Source organism: Cydia strobilella, chromosome 8 (assembly GCF_947568885.1).
Source record: "Cydia strobilella chromosome 8, ilCydStro3.1, whole genome shotgun sequence".
NCBI classification, from domain to species: Eukaryota; Metazoa; Arthropoda; class Insecta; order Lepidoptera; family Tortricidae; genus Cydia; species Cydia strobilella.
The window spans coordinates 2,573,398-2,593,209 of NC_086048.1; the positions used below are offsets into that span (position 1 = coordinate 2,573,398).

General features: G+C 37.5%; 1 protein-coding gene and 1 long non-coding RNA gene across 3 annotated transcripts in view; one reads left to right on the forward strand and one right to left on the reverse strand.

The window, feature by feature from the left end:
* Nucleotides 1-19,812, forward strand: part of LOC134743477 (centaurin-gamma-1A) — a 103,027-nt gene that overhangs the window by 53,322 nt on the left and 29,893 nt on the right. Inside the window, exons 2-3 of the mRNA XM_063676925.1 lie at nucleotides 1,326-1,472; nucleotides 2,948-3,033. Of these exons, the coding sequence (XP_063532995.1) occupies nucleotides 1,326-1,472; nucleotides 2,948-3,033 (233 nt within the window). The remainder of the gene's footprint in view (nucleotides 1-1,325; nucleotides 1,473-2,947; nucleotides 3,034-19,812) is intronic.
* The window catches only part of LOC134743481 (uncharacterized), a 154,560-nt gene continuing 146,656 nt past the window's right edge, over nucleotides 11,909-19,812 (reverse strand). Inside the window, exons 1-2 of one of the 2 annotated variants that reach the window (XR_010128017.1) lie at nucleotides 15,616-15,736; nucleotides 11,909-12,002 (exon numbers count right to left, since the gene is read on the reverse strand). This is a non-coding gene — a long non-coding RNA (uncharacterized LOC134743481). Of the gene's footprint in view, nucleotides 12,003-15,615; nucleotides 15,737-19,812 lie in introns of those variants that run through there. The other variant, XR_010128018.1, reaches the window with a different exon arrangement.

Below are 19,812 nucleotides of genomic sequence, written 5' to 3' on the forward strand. Positions count from 1 at the left end.
TAGACTGTATCCATCTATTACGGAGTTATATCTATCTTTGGTATTGTTAAACAGCACGATAAAATAACAATTATCGTGTAGAAATCTGCACTATTACCTACCGTTGCGTTATAAGTATTTGCGCTTGAATGATTACGCGACAACTCAACCTTGTCTAATTTTAAAATGTCGTTTCACAAACTAATACAACTGGCGCTTATGCCCTTTTATCCTTAGCGTAGCTACTAGGTTTTACCTAAGAATAGGAAGTCTTGTTAGTGAAAGTCTTGGCTAGCGGTTAGTGTAGCAGCTTACAGGTGTCGATTGTGAACATGCTAATTAATGAGAGCTACCGTTTTTGTGCTCACCAGTTGGCGCCACTGTAGATGTAGGTCCAGAAAAAACTAGGGTTGCCATCCGTCCGGGTCTCCCCGGATTTGTCCTAGTTTAGAAGGCATCCGGGGAGCGTCCGGGCCGGGCAATTTGTAGTCCGGGTTTAAAAGTTTAAAGTCTTTGGCCGCCCGCGACACGACAAACATGTTGACATGTCCGGGTTCTGAGCTTTAAAATCCGGGGTTTTCACGCGTCTTGTCCTGGTTACCAAATTTTAGAGATGGCAACCCTAAGAAAAACATCTCAATATTCTTCTGTGCTTATTTTTATTAATTCAATACGTTCTAATATACACAAAGGTAATTTAATGCAAATGCGCAAATGTGTTATTTTTTCAACCTGTTTAATTTTGCATATATTTTAGTTGGCACTTTTTTTTAAACCACTAACATTTATTGAGCTATATTTATTGTTTACCATGATTAATCATAGATGGATAAAGATTTACCACAATTATGAATAAGGAGTGAAAATTCCCTTTAAAAAAAGCTTGAAACCCCCCAAAGTTTTATGCATTTGACATTTTGAAAGACCTCCATCTACACTAGCGCCCCTATCGAAATTAAACGCGGTAGCCCTCATTACGTAAAATGTTGATATTTATTGCTATTTTTTTATGATTTTTCGGCAGAAATCATAAATAAAATAGTGGAATATAGCATTAAATCACCATACTTTTCCTTAATTTAATTCTTTATCGGAAAACTTGTGAAAATAATGCCATCTTTACGAACGAATGGAATACTTTTAGTTTTGCTACTCCCCACTAGGTGCCGCTCCGCTACACTTAATAGCCGCAGCGCTGCTGTTTCCTATAGTTTGTCCAATGCATCATAGATGGCGCTATTGTCAATATTTCATATCAAATTGAAAAAAATTGTAATTGTACGAATTCCTTTTAATTATTTATATTTACTGTACAAATATTCAGTGTTTATTTTAAATTGTTACAGATTCATTCGTCAACAGCCAAGAATGGACGGCCGCGCGAGGTGTCACGGAATTACGAGTTGGCGTCTTAGGGTCGCCGGACAGCGGAAAATCTGCGTTAGTCCATCGGTATCTAACAGGGGCATACATGCAAGAAGAAAGTCCAGAAGGTATTTATTTTTTATGTATTTACCTTGTAAAAATACAAAAGTTTTGATTCAAAAAAATATATACAATAAGGTTACTAGCGCCTCTTCCGGTAAAACTTTGAAACGGTTTCCTTGGCTAGTCGCTTCATTGATGTCACCATAAAACGCTAGATGGCAGCACAACATCTAGCGTCTTACTGTTAGAACGGGCTACTCATAGATGGCGCTGCAAACAACATAAACATTGTAAAGTTCAACGAACTATGATTTTGTGCGTAGGCAGATACTAGATCGCGCAACAACATGAACAATAACTAGTTATCTGTCACGACCTTTTTTCCCATTTGATTTTTATCGAGCGTTTTTGGACCCACGCGATGGAATTATATATGAATAGAATCCCATCGATGGCTCACCATGATTTGATGATTGCCACATAATGACTCGACGTGGAATAACGGGTAATTTGTAGAGGTTTTCATATTTGTTATTAGATAGGTTGGCCGTTGGGTCGGAAAATCGATTTTGTTCATGGTTTGTCGAATACACAAGTATCCATACAACCCCAAATAAGAATCTGGGTAACATTTATGTGGATTGGAAATCCAAAATTATCTGAACATTATAAACACAACGTTGTTGTCAAGAACTGTGGATCTGATTGTACTTACCTACCAATAAAGTAATGCTTCCTACACACCTACTTATAAAATAACCCTTGTTTTTACATAAATCCCAGACACAAAAATATCTATTAGATAGTTAGATTTGGCCACCCCAATTTTTAGAAAATTCGTCTAAAACCGGGTGATTGGGTAATGGGTAGTGAATTGGCCACTCGAGCTGTCATTTTAGTTGGTATCTGAAGGGGCCTACTGATTACCAGTCCGCCGGACGATATCGGCCTGTCAGTTGTTCGGAACTGTCAAATTTTTGTTCTAACACAAAACACTTACTTACTTACTAAAGCAGACTGATAATCAGTGGGCCCCTTAATATATAATAACAGATGGCTAATTCTAATTGTAACTTACATTTGCATGTCAAAATGATTTCTTTTTGTTACCGTGCGACTTGCTCGCGCCAATATATGTATGAATACGAACAAGTTCGCGAATGATAACGAAATTACATCATTTTGATATAAGAATGTACGTTCGAGTTAGCCTCCAAATATTATTCCTCCCACTGCTGAAGGCGTCCCCTATGAATCTTTACGACTACAATTTTTTTAATTAAATGAAAATTGGAAAAATTTACACCTCCGGCAGGACTCGAACCTGCGACCATTGGAACACCGGTCCAATCGTTTCTGAGAAATAATTAAAAATTTGTAGTAATAGTTCGCAGACGTTTCTGCTTGGTAAAACATTACTTTACGATTTACGACTATGCTGCCTACGTCCATGATATGTTGACCTGAGGTCTCCACCTTGTTCGGGCCTTTTAAGGCTTTTGCAGTAAACCTTTGTTAATTTGCATTTATGGTGTTCTAGGCGGCCGCTTCAAAAAAGAAGTGATCATCGATGGACACAGCTACCTCCTGCTCATACGGGACGAGGGGGGCTCTCCGGAGATGCAGGTAGGCTTATACTCTGCTACCCCCGCGTGGAACCACTACCATCTTATACTCTGCTACCCCCGCGTGGAAATAATACTTCGTAATGTTAACTACTGAAATGACGATTCATAAACACAACACTATTTTTTGGAGCATGCCCCCATCACTAGCACTTGGCATGCGCCATCTTGGATAACGGAGTTGGGTCGATAATGGGTCGATAGCGTTGCTGAGATTTGGTTATGCATTTTATAAAGAATTCCATCGGAATACAGAATATAGAATACAGAACTTTATTGGTAAAAGCAAATTTTACAGGTCACATTTTACATTTATAAAAAAATATATGTACATATGTTCGTTAATATAATGAATTACATATTTCATAACATTTTTAGCGGAGCTGAATGTTCTGTGTAAGTTATTTGTATAGAAGATTCACTCTCTAGTAAAACGCGTCTATTACGAGAGATTAGGCGCAAGCGCAGTGTCCGTTTCGTAGCGGTGCGCGGCAACTATTATGGCTAGATACCAAAATTGGTGTGGGCCGCATGTACTTGTAGCGACGCGAACAACTCGCGAACGCGAAGCGGCGCGGCGCGGCGCGGCGGGCCCACGGCGTTCGCGTTCGCAACGAGATCGTCCACATAGATTTCATAGTTGATTTTATCATTTCGCTGGTATTAAAGGGCTTTGTGCAGCGCAAACAATCCCAAACGTGGCGCTGAATGCCACGTCTTCATAATGCCTGGGTGTGTTTCCATTGTGGCGTTATGTCCGTCATTTTTTATGTGTGAAATAGACGTAAAGCGAATGCCAAAAGTACTTAATGCCGGAAAGGGTGACCCACTGTGCTAATATGCGTCTCCACTGTGTATATTGTTCAGTAGAAATCCAGGATTTATTTTCGTACTACTTAAGGTCAACGTGGAGAAGACCGGCATATAGAAATTGCAGGGAAGACCGTCTTAGGGCAAGAACTCTCGTCTCTGTATACGGACGTCGCTAAGACACAGTCAGCAAGGAACAGCTTCACTCCTTCAGCTCTACTGACCTTCTGTAAGTGGGTAATGTGTACAGTCGACATCAGATATATCGGAGCAGCCAAGGTGCTCACAAATATCTGAACACGCCTCTATTGTCAAGGCGTTAGGTGCGTGTTCAGATATTTTTGTGCACCTCGGCCGCTCCGATATATCTGATAGCGACTGTACAACTACAAACGAAAGGTTTAAAGCGATGACAGAGCTCGTAGCTGTAAAAAGACGGTCTCCGCAATGCAATCCAGTCTTATCCGCGAGTTTCGTGACGTGTCACAATGGAAACGCGTCCCAGGACGCTATCGATTTGTTCTATAAAGAGCACGGGACGGTACTTTAATAGCCTCGCTTTACGATGCGTGTCGTTTCGAATTTACAATCAACTTGTGGGCACTTACGTTCGACGTTTTTATATGTTTACCAGTAGTTAACATGCCGTTAAAGTGGGAAGAGGAAGTTAGGAAGAAATAAAACCGAATTAAGCAAGGACACATGAAAAATTTAACCGTCTATTCATAAGATCGATAGAGAGTCGATTAATTTGGTCATTGCCCATTCTGACCTTCAGAACGTATCGCCGCGATCTAGGAATTCTAAGCAAATCTTAATCAAAGTCTAGACAAGTCAGAAGAGTATGAAAAGTCGAAAGGTGACCTAGTGTTCGCCTTTGGCCTTTTGTAAAGGCGATACCTAACTCCTATTATTAAAACCAGACCTATATTGTTAAAAACTTATGCTTTTGTTACTAAGTGGGCCATTCTACTTTTTGTTGTAGGTACATACGTTTTTGACACTTTTTCGAAAAATGCATATTTTAGAATACTTGGCCAATGGCCATTATTTTCATTTTTTCGTTTTGTGATGACGGGACATTTACACACAAATTTACATTTCTGGTCTATTTTGTTTTAAACCGAATTTTATCTGAGTTTCAAAGAAAAAAGAGTTATTTTACGAAGCTTGTTGGAGTATTTTTTAACGTAACGTAACGTCACTCTTACTTCGTTGGCTCAGCGACCAAAAATGAGACTTGGCCTCCGACACAAGACAGCGCCACTTTTCTCGATTCTGTGCGACCTCTCGGAGTTCGCGCAGATCCGCCTCCACCCTGTCGCACCAGCGATACCTGGGGCGTCCAATAGGACGTCTTCTTGCTGGGCCCAGGTATGCTCTTTTCACGTTCCGATCCTCATCCATTCTCTCAAGATGGCCTAACCAACAAAATAATGACATGGTATTTTAAATCTATCCTACCCTATTAGCAACAAACACTCAATATACAAATTGACTGAAACGTCAGTGTAAATTCAATAGTGTCGAAACAAAAATCGATCGTATAATTACCCCACTATTTGGCCCTCTGCTTGTCTGTGGCAAACAAAATCTTTTAAACGTACAAGCTAATGTGAACTTTAAATACTTGCATTTAGGACGTTTTTCCCTTGAATTAAATATATGCAATCTAAGGCCTATGCAAAGGGCGTTCGCGTCAAATAGGTTAATATTTAAAAGGTTGTTTCAACAATATAAATTTAGATGACTTTGTTAGAGTGTAGACTGCGTAGTAAAAAGCTTTCTTTACATAAAAGCAGTGAAATTGGCACACCCGTCTGTGATTTATTTATATTTAACAATAAGAGGCAAATGACCAGATAATCCATTTAATGTCTAGTGTCACTCAACGCCGTCATTAATATACAAGTTGGAATCCGGCGACGTGAGGCGACCGCAGACGACACGTACTTACTATATACCAATACTTTCTATATACCAATACCATTCGAACTCAGCGACACGAAATCGGGCTCGGCGACGCGTCGCGGCGACGTGTATCTCGGCGACGCGTCGCCGCGACGTCAGAGCGAAGTATCGCCATTGGGTACGCTGAAGTAGCTAATGGCTTGCGTTTCCGGCAGTTTTCGGGTCCCAAAACATGTCCAACAACATACTAAAAGTTGGTACCTAGTGGTTACCGGCTCTCAAGTTCTCATAACAACACTAACAACATCTCACCTGTATAATAACACCCGATACAATTTTCCCTAATGTCACTTAGCTGTAATATAAACCCTTTTAGCTGATTCACATAAAGTGCCAACGCAGATCACTAAGTATTAGATGGTGCGGCTGGATTCACCACTCAATCTCAAGACGCACATCGCATGGACTTGATATTTTTGCAATGTGTATAAAATATTACCACAACATCGTGATCTGATCTGTAGATATCGCGAACCCCCATGGTCACCTTATTTAAAAAAAAACAAGAACTGAATCGACAAAAAAAAGACTACACAAACTTTGTAGACTACACCACAAAAGAACAGCCAGACATCCGAAAGCATTTTTGCCGAAGCTGAAACGGAGATGTTCCGCGCTCGCTCGGTCAACTACAAATCATTTTTAGGGTTCCATACCTAGAGGGTATAAACGGGACCCTCTATTACTAAGACTTCACTGTCCGTCTCTCCGTCCGTCTGTCTGTCTGTCACCGGGCTGTATCTCATGAACCGTGATAGCTAGACAGTTAAAAATTTCACAGATGATGTATTTCTGTTGCCGCTATAACAACAAATACTAAAAAGTGGGCCCTCTAAAACCCTCGGTGGGCGAGTCCGACTCGCACTTGTCTTGTTTTTTTGTGCACACAGTATTTATACTTGCTCTGCTTCTCACAATGGGGTCTACAGATTCTAGAGGGAGGCCATCTATAGTTACCAGTGTTGCCATCGAAAGACAGAAATAGAAGGGCCGTGGTCAGCTTATCCGTGACGTCATCACATTGGATTGACCCGGCCCGAGCCCGTTTAGCTAAATATAGACAATGCGTGCCCTGGGTATATAAACAGTTAAATGTCAATCTGGGGTAAAGAAAGGTTTTATTGAAGATATAGAGTAGAAAGATGACCACGCTTGACAAAAGCATCAACAAGAATCTTCAAAACTTCATAGTCTGGTCTGGCATCCTGCACCAGTAGGCCGACGCGAGATAGACCACCCGTCTTTTACTAACCGTATCGGGTAGTCTATGTCGCGGCGATATATATTGGCCCTATGGTTGACTGGTAGAGAATGATTTGTACATAATTGTATATCTTTGTGCAATAAAGTTTAAATAAATGAAAGAGCAAGAAAAGTATTCGGGGGCTTTATTATTCCAAGCTGATTGTTCCTATTGAAAGAAATTTTACAAAAACACACCTCAAGCAAAATGGCCTCAGAAAAGAACCAAGACGATTCTTCCCACTTCACAATTAAACCATTAAACTTGTGAACGCTTTTATTAGTCCCTTTATTCAATTAACCCAATTTATTTGGCTTCGTGAATGGGTCGAGATTCTACGAGGTCTTTCCCTACTGTTATTTCAACACGAAGCCAGATTTAAAATGCCTGTTTAAGTTTAACTTTACATCAACATGAGTGTGAAATTGCCATCACAAACGTTGTACAGGGTGGAAAAAACTAAAGGGGCCCACTGACTATCAGTCCGCCGGACGATATCGGCCTGTCAGTTGTTCGGAACTGTCAAATTTTTGTTCTAACTGACAGGCCGATATCGTCCGGCGGACTGATAATCAGTGGGCCCCTTAATGGGCACTGGAGGGATGTTTTAAAGATCTGATTAAGTTTAAAAATGTCTAGTTTCTACATGGTTTATAAGTTTCACTAAGTGGAACCCTGTTTTTTCTACGATTTCCCATGAAACCTTATTTTCTGCCTTTTCCTGAGGTAATTTCCCCTTTAATACTCTATCCCCTACAAAACAAAAGATGCCTTGAATCCTGGAACTCGGTCACCGCATTGTGCAGAGTGCAATCGCAGTGCAACTATCTGGGCTGCAAACTTTTTAAACTGCACTTAATTGCTCAGGCAACACTGGGGATTTTCTGCAATTTACGGATGTTTTGTATGACTTGGAGAAATCGATAGGGGCTAAATATCTCGTATATGCAGGTGCATTCTTTATTGGGTTTTTATATTAAGTTGGTAACAGGGGTCGGAAACCGGTATTTGCTCCATACAAAAATACCGTTATTATTAAGTTCTTTTTCGTTCTTTTGTTTATAATTTCATTTTTAATGGGACATTTTAATAATGCAAAATTGTTTTCTAAATACGTGATTCAGTCCTACGTAATGAGCATAAAATAATTCAAAATATTGGCCTATTTCAGGGTTTTAAAAAAAAACCGGTTCCGAGCCCTGGTTGGTAATGATGAAAGTTTGTTGTATGAAATGAAACTTTAGACTCTAAGTTAAAGGATTTAAGTTAATGAATTTGAGGTACCTTCTCCATCAGCATATAGAAGCGTATTGTAGAAATATCTTTTATTAAGTAGCATAATACAGATTAATGCCCCCGTCCCCTTTTATAAAATTTCCCACATTTTTACTGACAAAAGTGGTTTTCCAGACTATATTCTACCACATCTTCATTGTTACTGTGCTGGGCATAAAAGAGAGATAAATATAAGTACTTATGCTCTTAAAAAGTTTCAGTGACAAGGGTGGCTAGCCTTAAAGTTTTACAACTCTAAAGGGCCCTCCACACTCGTGTGCGAAGCCGCGAACGCGAGTGTGGAGTCTAGTTCGCTAATCAGCGAAATCGACTCCACACTTGCGTTCGCGGCTTCGCGCCGCGTAGTCTGGAGCGGGCTTAAAATGACAGTAAAAATATACGTCACAGAACTTCAATTTTAATAACATATAATTCGCTATATCCATACTAATATTATAAATGCGAAAGTCTGTCTGTCTGTCTGTCTGTCTTTCTGTCTGTGTGTTCCCTCTTCACGCTTAAACCGCTGAACCGATTTAGATGAAATTTGGCATAGAGATAGGTTGAGTCCCTGAGAAGGACATAGGATAGTTTTTATCCCGAAAATCATCCCTTAATAAAGTAAAAAGCGGGGTGGAATTAAGATAATTAACGAAGTGCCTGCTAATTTGTGTGCATAATATGCTCAAATTTAGATTGCTATGAAAAATTTTCCAGGCGCTATTCTTACTCTAGCTGCGGTTACTAAGTCCACGCAGACGAAGTCGCGGGCAAAAGCTAGTATATTAGTAAAGTAACAAAGCCAATTCAGTACTCAAATGCTTACATCCAACACGCCCAAATGTCACTAATGCGTACCATCATAGAATAACTTATACTAGAGCGGTACTACTGTCATAGTAAATTTTGTAACCCCAGTAAATTCACTGCCATCTGTCGACACACTTTAAAACTAAAAATGAAGATTTATAAAAATACGATAGAATGTATTTAAATATAGATAAATGATTTTTTTTATTTGCATTAATTATTTTTATGATTTTGACCCATGTTCTTTCACTGATATGCGTTAAAATTGTTAAATAACAAACGAAACCGTCAACGCCATCTATACGACTGTAGGCCAAAACTAGTAGCGCCCTCTGAACGAGAATCAAATTTTCTTGATTTTCGAGGCACGTTTTTTCCTTAGACTGTATCCATCTATTACGGAGTTATATCAGGCCTCCTTCACTCGCTCAAAGCCACGCGCTATATGCCTACCGCTCGGCGTATCGTCGACGATATAATCGACAGAGGGCCGCCGAACGCCCGCCTGAGCGCTCGCACCGCACGTTTCCCGCGCTTACGCTTCGAAATGCCGAAACCACGTAATTATTGTGCAGTAGATGGGTGTAAAAGTCAAAAAACAAAAGAAAATTTGTCGTTTTTTTAGGGTTCCTTACCCAAAGGGTAAAAACGGCACCCTATTACCAAAGATAGATATAACTCCGTAATAGATGGATACAGTCTAAGGAAAAAACGTGCCTCGAAAATCAAGAAAATTTGATTCTCGTTCAGAGGGCGCTACTAGTTTTGGCCTACAGTCGTATAGATGGCGTTGACGGTTTCGTTTGTTATTTAACAATTTTAACGCATATCAGTGAAAGAACATGGGTCAAAATCATAAAAATAATTAATGCAAATAAAAAAAATCATTTATCTATATTTAAATACATTCTATCGTATTTTTATAAATCTTCATTTTTAGTTTTAAAATGTCGACAGATGGCAGTGAATTTACTGGGGTTACAAAATTTACTATGACAGTACCGCTCTAGTATAAGTTACTCTATGCTATTACTAAGACTCCGCTACCGCTGTCCGTCTGTCACCAGGCTGTATCTCATGAACCGTGATAGCTAGACAGTTGAAATTTTCACAGATGATGTATTTCTGTTGCCGCTATAACGCCAAATACTAAAAAGTACGGAACCCTCGGTGGGCGAGTCCGACTCGCACTTGGCCGGTTTTTTCATTTCCGAGAGACGAAGAAAGGTGAGTAGTATTTTAAATCTATCTTTATGAATTTTGTCACTATTTATTTCTTTGAACATAAGTAGATAAATCGTAAATTAAGGAGTTTTTTGAGTCAGGTATTATAAGTGTTGTTTTTAAATATTTGATTGACTAATATAAAATATGGTTAATTCGCAACATTCGTTTTATTACAATAATAACATAAGTAACAGTACAACCCTAGCGCATTCTTACGATGACGCGTTGGCACGTGGCTCGCACGGCGAGCAAGGCAGTCTCGACTCTTTGTGCGCATACTTATGGTACATTTCTTCTCGTCCTGAGCAGCAGGTATTATTATTAAGATTTTGTAGGCTATTATAGAGTAGGTATTTTCGCTTTTGTATGTTAATGATGTATCTGTTACGTAGTAACTATTTATTAATCTGTGGTTATATCTATCTTTGGTACCATGTATTCAGCGATCCTGAATGTCAGCAGATTGTCGCATAATAAACACATGGCAACAAATGGCCTCTGTAAAAAAAAGTAATAATGTCCATAGAAACACCAAGTACATGCGCCCTTTTGGAGCTGATATAGCGCAACTATGGGCCTATGGAACATCCTGCCAGCATCCGTCGTTTTATGCAGGAGCCATAACATCATTTTCATATGAAAAAGCTTTTCTACCGTTCATATAGAGTCTATTTTAGCTCAAAGCGTGTGACAGTTAGGTTGGCAGGCTTGTAATTGCTGCAGGCTGCGACCTATTTCGAAATAGTGGTGCTTTTTTAATCTGTGGTGCAATTTCCGTCACTTTTCAGGTTATGTTTTGAAAGCTATCTATTGTGTGAAAAATGTTAATGTTTGGATTCTCTTAGGGTTGTCCTATACCTCTTGTATCAGTTGGATGTGGTATTTTTGCGACTCCCTGTATATTTATTTTGTAGGAAATTTTATATAGATTATTTATACGTACAAGTCTATTTTTTTGCTATGAGCTACCGTTTACGAGTTATTTACGAAAAACTAAAAAAACGACTTTAGAACAAATTATAAATTATAAGTAACTTTCCCACTTTAATATATTTTAAAATATTCATCCTAGCGAAAAAGTGTACTGAAAATTTTATGTAGATTACTTATGTAGTAAAACATTTTTTGCTACGGGCCACCGTTTACGAGTTATTTACGAAAAACTATAAAAAGGGACCCTAATTTTTAATTTTTTGTTCATACACTTATTTCAAAAAGTTTGACACTTTCGCGATACTTCCTTTAACACTGTCAAAGCGCTCGATTTTATTTAAAATGTACGCCTCCATTTTAAAGGTCAGCCGTCAAAACAAAAAAGCTTTAACGCTCGTAAAACATAACTCACTCCCACACCCGGTCATTTGTTACTCCTTTTAAGTGGCCAGTAAGAACAAAAGGCCTTTTTATAAACATACGACGTTTGACTTTGAAAATTATTTTAAACGGCCTAGCATAGTCGGTATTGACCCTGCCCACTGCTTAGGCGGGGTCCGGGGACCTCCTGAGCCCTGCTTTTTTTTTTATACTACGTCGTCGGCAAACAAGCATACGGCCCGCCTGATGGTAAGCAGTCTCCGTAGCCTATGTACGCCTGCAACTCCAGAGGAGTTACATGCGCGTTGCCGACCCTAACACTCCTCTCCCTCGAGTTCTGGCAACCTTACTCACCGGCAGGAACACAACACTATTAGTAGGGCCTAGTGTTATTTGGCTGCGGTTTTCTGTAAGGTGGAGGTACCTCCCCAGTTGGGCTCTGCTCTAGATCTGGAATGACATCCGCTGTCCTGTGCCCTACCACACAAAGCGAGATGTCATTCACAATGCCCATACCTCTCTTTTGGACGTAGTTTAAGGACATACCCGGGTCCGGCTTCATTAGTTTCATAACATAGGCAAACTGGTATATCATTTGTTTGTGTCTTTATCACAGATATTTATTCCTGTGTTATGGATGTTTTCATTGTTTATAATTTATATTCATAATTTCATAGAAGTTTGACGTTTAAAATAACATTTGGACTGCGTATGCTATTAAATTCGTTGCAGACTTATCTTGGTCTAACTCTAGTTGTTATTTATTAATTGAAATCTCTTGATGACACTGAATATACAAATGGTACAAAGTACATGAGCACAAAGACGAAAGGCTAAATATAATTCTTTCTTACTTCTTTTTTTTCTTTTCGTCATTTGCTTTATATACCTGTTTAAGACCGTATATTGCTGATACTATTGTTATTAAATTGAGAGCTCACATGTACCTAGGAGGAATCACTGACTCCCGAGACACAGGCTTGGACCTAGTTCGGGAGGCAGAGACTCAACCTCACTTCCTAAATGTGTTACAAACCTGTTACACCTGTTTCATATTGTCAAAACTTTATAATGTGAAATGTAATATCCAAGGTTTAAAGCAATAAAGATTTTTATTATAAAAAAAAAATAGGATTTTTTTTACGCTTTTTTGCAATGTAGAAAATGAACTAGAATTTTAATATGAACTATTAGCTAGTTCCAGGTATTACTGCCTTATAATAGAAAGTCCAATATCTTTGTATATTTTTTACTAAATTAAATGTCATCTGTCAAATATAGAAGTCAAATATTCTTAAAAAGCGTAATAACTGTGAGTATTTAGACTTGTTAATAAAACATTTGAAGCGAGCGATTAAATAAAGTAGAGTGTGTGTTCAAAATTGTATACGAATTATTAATATGGCGCACGCTCGCAGTTAACATAAGTAATAATATAAGTGTACTTCTACATTATACATCAAAGGAACATCCCTTAGGTATATACATACATATAGATATATTTACATTTAGGCGGTAAAGTGAAACAGAAACGAAGCTACGTAGACAGCTAATTTGTACGGCAGGCTATGAAATATAAATGAACCCCCAAGACTTGACGGGGAAACTTTAATCAACGAGTAACTGTGTGTTAAATTTTGACAGAAGATGTTTTAATATGTATACAAATGAAAAGGATCAAACAATAATTGACAGATTTAGAATACCTAAAGTCCCAGTAAGTTCGTGTTCTTCTCTCACTCTTACTCAGCGTAAGCGTGAGCGAGATGGAAGTGCGTGCCCGGGAGCGCGAATATCACACTTTTTTAAAGTAATCGATACGCTCTCTCATTTTTAGAAGCAATTTTCATATTTTAGCTTTTGTGCATAATTTGTTACAAATTTTTAAATTGCATTTTAGACTTATGTTCGTGATTTTTTATCTATCAAGCGAAAGTCAAACAGGATTCGAATCGATACAGTCGCTCAAGAAAGGCCTCAAGATTGCTAATTAAATTTATGGCAGCCGTATTGTTTTCCAAAAAAGCGCTACAAAAAATACGTTACGAATCCAAAGAACTAACTTTAAATTATAATAGGAGTAACTTTAGTCTGGATTTCTGGAGAAAATGATGTTCAATATCAGTAATCACGTAATCAGTATTCAAACAGTAGCAAGTTTTACCTAAAAATATCGGCTTTTTGCTCGGAATTAAAATGCTCTTTTTTCGGTTACGCTAAATAAAAATAAAAAGGCTTAGCGATGAAAAATTTGCTCAGTGTTGCTTTATTTATCAGGGGGGTTTCCCTTAATAAAGGCCCATCTTCAGTTTAGATTGTTTTTCAACAAATAAAACAAGTAAAATTCAACCGACTGTAGGTGTTTGCTTAAAATATAACTGAATCTTAATCCTCAAATAATAGGGTTGAAAACCTTTAATTGATAATTTTCCCATGCCCGCACAGAACGGTATTATGCGAGGAAATTAAAGGAGGCATTTCCATGAATATTGAAAGCACTTCAGCGTGTCTGCGACAGCGTCGTCTGGTACGACAGCGTACCTACAAGGGTCGGTAAACCAGCTAGATACCTGGTTTACAAGTGTAGACATCCTTAGACTTACGAAGATATAGAATATATCATGAGCCTTTAGACGAGTTAGGCTACGTTTCCACCAAAGATGTGCGAGAATACGTAGCGAGACTAGCAGGGGATAATAGAATCGCTTTACGCCGAGCGAGAAAAGCTAAATGAAGTGATTCTATTGGTTAACAAACACACCCCTTGCTACGCATCCTTACACATCTCTGGTGGGAACGTAGCCTTAGATGGCGCTACAGTTTGTGTACCTAAATGGTTCCTATTCCTATGTGTGGTACCTGCTAGATTTTACATTATCACTTGACAAGGTCAGTCATATATTAATCGAACAAAATGCGTGGTGGAACATCATCTACTAAGTAAAATAAAAAATGAAATTGTCACAATGGTTTTGTCCCTTACGTGCTGTTCAACTACAAATGTTGATTTGGTAGTTCATTTTGTATGTTTTATAAGTACTTAGTTTTAACTATGTTCAGTACCAAGGTCTTTGAACTTTAACTAAACGGATGAACTAGTATAATCATTGAACTAACTACAGCCTAGATTATAGTACTTAAAGGTGTCAGCAAAAAGCAGGGGCAGGAAATCTTCGATTTGAGAGCTCTCGTACTAATTGCGCCGCCGTGGTAAAAGGCTTGACGTTTTTCGTTCTTTTTCTTTCACTATATACCTACATTACATTATTTATTTATGGAGTTGAGTTCTTTGTCATGTAAGGGGTTAAGGTATCGATTTTAGCACGAGGGTAACAACAACTGTACCACTTGTGAAACAAATAAAACTAACTATTTCCTCTTAAAATGTAGTTCATTCTGAAAATTACTAAACTTACCTAATTCAAGTTTTTACAACACATAAAGTATAATGGGTACAATAAAAAGCTCTAAGTTAATATATGTAGGGCTGTAAATCGAATGAACTAGTTATATAGGGGTTGCTAGTACCTACCGACAAAATGGCGACGAACTAGAAAGTACAAAGTTGCTTATTAGTTCTTTAACTGATCAAATAAGTGGATAACTTTACGCGTTTTTTTTTTTATTATTATTAGCGACGATATGGCTAGTACGAACTTTTTTTATCCTGACAAAAGTGATAGGGTATATAAAAATAGTAAAAATAAATAATAAGTAATAACTTAAGTATAGAAAACCAGGAAAACTATACTTGGTTAGGAAAACCATACTCATCTCTTTCCTTTGGGTGCTCAGTACTAGCGTAAGTAAGACAAAGACAGTATGATTTTCTCTGTCTATGTTTGAAATGAGACAGTCCTGGGCCAAACTATAAAATAGCTTAGTATAGCTGTTAAAAATTGTTTTCCTAATTATTTTTCACACTGCACCCACATTCGAGAATTTCTGTTTTGCCCTATGGTTGACTGGTAGAGAATGCCTTGAGGCATTAAGTCCGCCATTTGTACGTATTTTAGTTGTGCAATAAAGTTTAAAATAAATAAATAATAAACTATAATTTTATAAAATTGTATAGTTTGAATGTTCTCAAATGATTTTTACGCCAAAGATCCTAATCTGTTAAACAAAACCATTGTTTTTTTTTAGTGTGAGCGCGTGGCCATTGTCTCTGAGCGCTTGGCCATTTTGCCTGAGCGCGTGCAAAAATCATTTGAGAAGATTCAAACTATACTTATCAGGTTAACCTTTTTTAGGCGCAACCACCACTAAGTTTGGTCAAACAAACTAATCTATAATAGCTTTTCGAATTTTCTCTTTTAAAATATGTAATAGTAATAACAATATATCACTGTCAACCCCCAGGCATAGGCGAAATCCAACACAGATATCAATATCAGACACCCGATACGATCCATCAATATCCCGCCTTTTCATTCAAAATCAAGTGTACCAACGTGACAGCTTTTCCATTCGTTCAAAGGGTGGCTAGGGTAAAGGCGCCACGCGGCGGACACGATCGCGTGCGGCGCCGGCTGGACTGCAAACGTCGATTACCCCGAGTACACTAATAACGCTTTGTCGCGCATTTTTTATAGTGTTAATAAAGTAGAAAAAACATTTTATTTGCACTTGTGGACAGTTTAAACGCGTCGCGTGGAACTCGATTAATTGGGATAATTGCAGTATAAATTATTTGGATGATACTCGTGTAATGTGTTTTTTTTTTTGCATTACTATCTTCAATACTGTCGAAATTTAGTTATAACTCCGTAATAGATGGATACAGTCTAAGGAAAAAACGTGCCTCGAAAATCAAGAAAATTAGATTCTCGATCAGATGGCGCCACTACCTTTGGCCTACTCTCGTATATATGGCGTTGACGGTTTCGTTTGTTATTAAACAAATTTAACGCATAACAGTGAAAGAACATGGGTCAAAATAATATAAAAATAATTAATGCAAATAAGAAAAATCATTTATCCATATATGAATACATTTTTAGATAGATTTAATCGTGTGGCGATAGATGGCAGTGAATTTACTGGTGGCACAAAATTTACTATGACAGTACCGCTCTATCCTATTTTATCCTCTTTGCTATTAAGTAACAGATATAATACGTAGGTATGTACATTTTTAAATAAAGTTTTAAAACATCTTATCATAATATCTAATTTAATGTAAATAAATAACAACGTAAATAATTTAATGTAAATAAAAAATAACGTTTATTTTTGTTTATGTGGTAAAAAAAGTTTAGGTTAGCTAAGCTAGCGTTGCGAATTTCATAAAACCGTCCGCCCTTTTCACGGCTGCGCTAGCCCCAGCAAAAGCCTTCAAGATGTTTTCGCCACATTTTGCGTTATTTATATTAAAAATTGCGCTCGCTTTTCACTTCAGATTTGTCTGCTATGAAATAACAAGAGGCTTTTTGTGTACAATATCTTATGAACGTATTTTATTGCGACAAATGTTATTGTTACATGAAGCAAAAAATACTGAATAACATATTAAATTAAGAAGAAATAAATTTTACGCCTGTATATGAAAGTAATTTATATTTACTCAGCAGAAACTTCATAATCAAATATTAGGTATTTTGATGTGTATCGCGTATCTAAGTCTAAATCCATCCGCCATTTTCGATCCCTTCGTAATTTTCTTAGTTTTTTTACATTGTGTTCGTTTCAATAAGTAGGGTAAGTTTTACGTTAAACATATTCATATATTCTGACCGGAAGGCGAATGCTCGCACCTGTGCAAATCGTAAATAAGTTTATGTATTTATCATTTACATATGTATTGCATAAACTGACTGGAGAAACTTGAAATATCAGCAACCTAAGGAAGTGATGGCCTTATGACAAATTGATCAAAATGACCTGTAAGTTTAGAAAATTGACGACCGATTGCTTAATTTTAATAAGTTATGAGAAAGTTTTCTGTCACCAAACTAAAATTTGTGCATATGTATTTGTAAATTTTGCATGAATATAACGCGGCTAATAAGACGATTTGGGGTAGAACTAAATAATTTGGAAGTTATTTAATTTCTAGTTACATCTCTTAGTGTTGGCAACATAATACTCGTACTTTTTGTACGCATAATTATAATATATAAATCGATCATATTTGATACTTAGTCATAAGGTCGTTGTAACTTGTAAGTCGAAATTACATGTTTCAAAGCACCTTACTAAATTTGTTTTATGTTTCACATAAAAAAGCTTCTAGCGAGTTGGTAGAAAATTACTGTCCTTAATACCGTTTCATGCGCTCCAAATGTCAATTTTGCGTTGAGATTGAAAATAAATGTAGTTACATGAAATTGAAACATTTTTCTAAGTTCATAAGCAATAATCGATTACCTTTGAACCATATTAGTCGCACGAACTACAAATACCGTTATTACATCGAAAGAACGTTGACCCTAAGGTCATAGAGTACAGAAGACTCGAATATTTGAACGTGAAGAATGACCCGACTTTATCTTAAAGAGTGTTCGTGTTCTGAATTTGAAATTGGCACCGAAAACTTTAGAATCGGGTCGTATTTATTCTCTGGAAACGTGCTTACCTGTGAATGGCACTACAAACTTTTATTTGCTGTTGACAGCATCGCTCCCGTCTTAGTATGGAAGTGAAGTTAGTATAAAGTAATATTAGTTCAGGTTTTCACCGACGTATCCGATAAGTTTGTGGTGCTTTATCTGACTGTTAGATTGAATTGAGATGCGGAACTTTTGACTTTATACGGCTGTGGGTGGTTTTGGAATTTTGTGCGCTTTGGAGGAAAACTTAGTTCGGAGAGTGATAGTCACATTTTTCTTTATCTAGATATAGAGCTATGTACGAGATAGAAAAACGAATTAGTAAAGTTTGAGTGACTAAAGAAACTTTAGCCGTTTTTGAATTGCTTTTATTCTTTGAATAGGCTAAATTCTGATCTAATATTGACCTTTGTGGTCGTGTCTACGTCGAATTGTAATAAATTGCCAATTTTCATAGTTACAAGAGTCGGATAACTTTTATGAATGTTTGTTCATGAGAAATCGTAAGCAATATATTTAACGTTATCTAATTTATTCATTCGCTCCAGTCGTTATGTTGGCCCTATTTATAACTCAGAAAGTTACGGGTAACTGGGTAAATTCTGCGTTCCTGAAACTTTGATGAAAGGGGGGAATAGCGTGCAGGCCCAGAATTTTCGTACGTGCCTCTAACATCAGTTACATCTCCCCATTCCGAGATGAGGAAGACACAAAATGCGTTCTTTTTTCTCGTTACTTTTTACTCTGCTAATAACTTTTGTTTTTATTGAATTTTTAACGGCGTTGTCTTTATTTGGTTTCTAATGTTGTTTTAGGTAGTGAGTCAAGACGGTTATACTTGTATTTTCTATCTCGTGCTCATGTTTTATTAATGATATGTTAATATTGAATAGAACAAGTTTAACTGTCACAGGCTATGCAAGACATACTTAGTTGACAGAATTTACACTACGTGTGTAACAAGTACCTTCACGTACATAGGCTATCTATATGTATTACACTAGTGACTCTGTGAGCTGTAGGCTAGCTTTAAACGGAGTAAATGTATGCCTCCGCCATTTTGAATAAATTCCAATAATTGAATCGACAAAAAATCTATTTACTTAATCATCGAACCTGGGCTATAACCGCGAAAATAGAAATTCGGAAAATGCGGGCATTTTTCTCTGTCACTCTAATTACGCCTTCATTGGAGTAAAAAAGAAAGAGCCCCGCAATGTGCGAATTTCGGTTTTCACGGTAGCCCTGCGGCTGCTCACAAAATCGGTGAGAATCGGTTGAGAATTGCGACATGTAGAGGAGAACATCCGGACATACGAGGGCATTAGGCAAATTTTTGCCTAAGCTGAAACGTAGACCTTCGCTAACGCTCGGTCAATTATATGTTAAATTGTTATATGAACCTACCACGTATCTTTGTTCTTGTTTTGACATTAAAAAAAATACTCTAAAATTCGGTTACCTACGGCATTCTATTACTTTCATATAACCCGCATCCTTCCTATTCAAGGGCCTGACACTCTTTGATAGAGAAAGATAGTCTTATTGCGATTCCTATAAGAGGAAATAGAAAACAGAG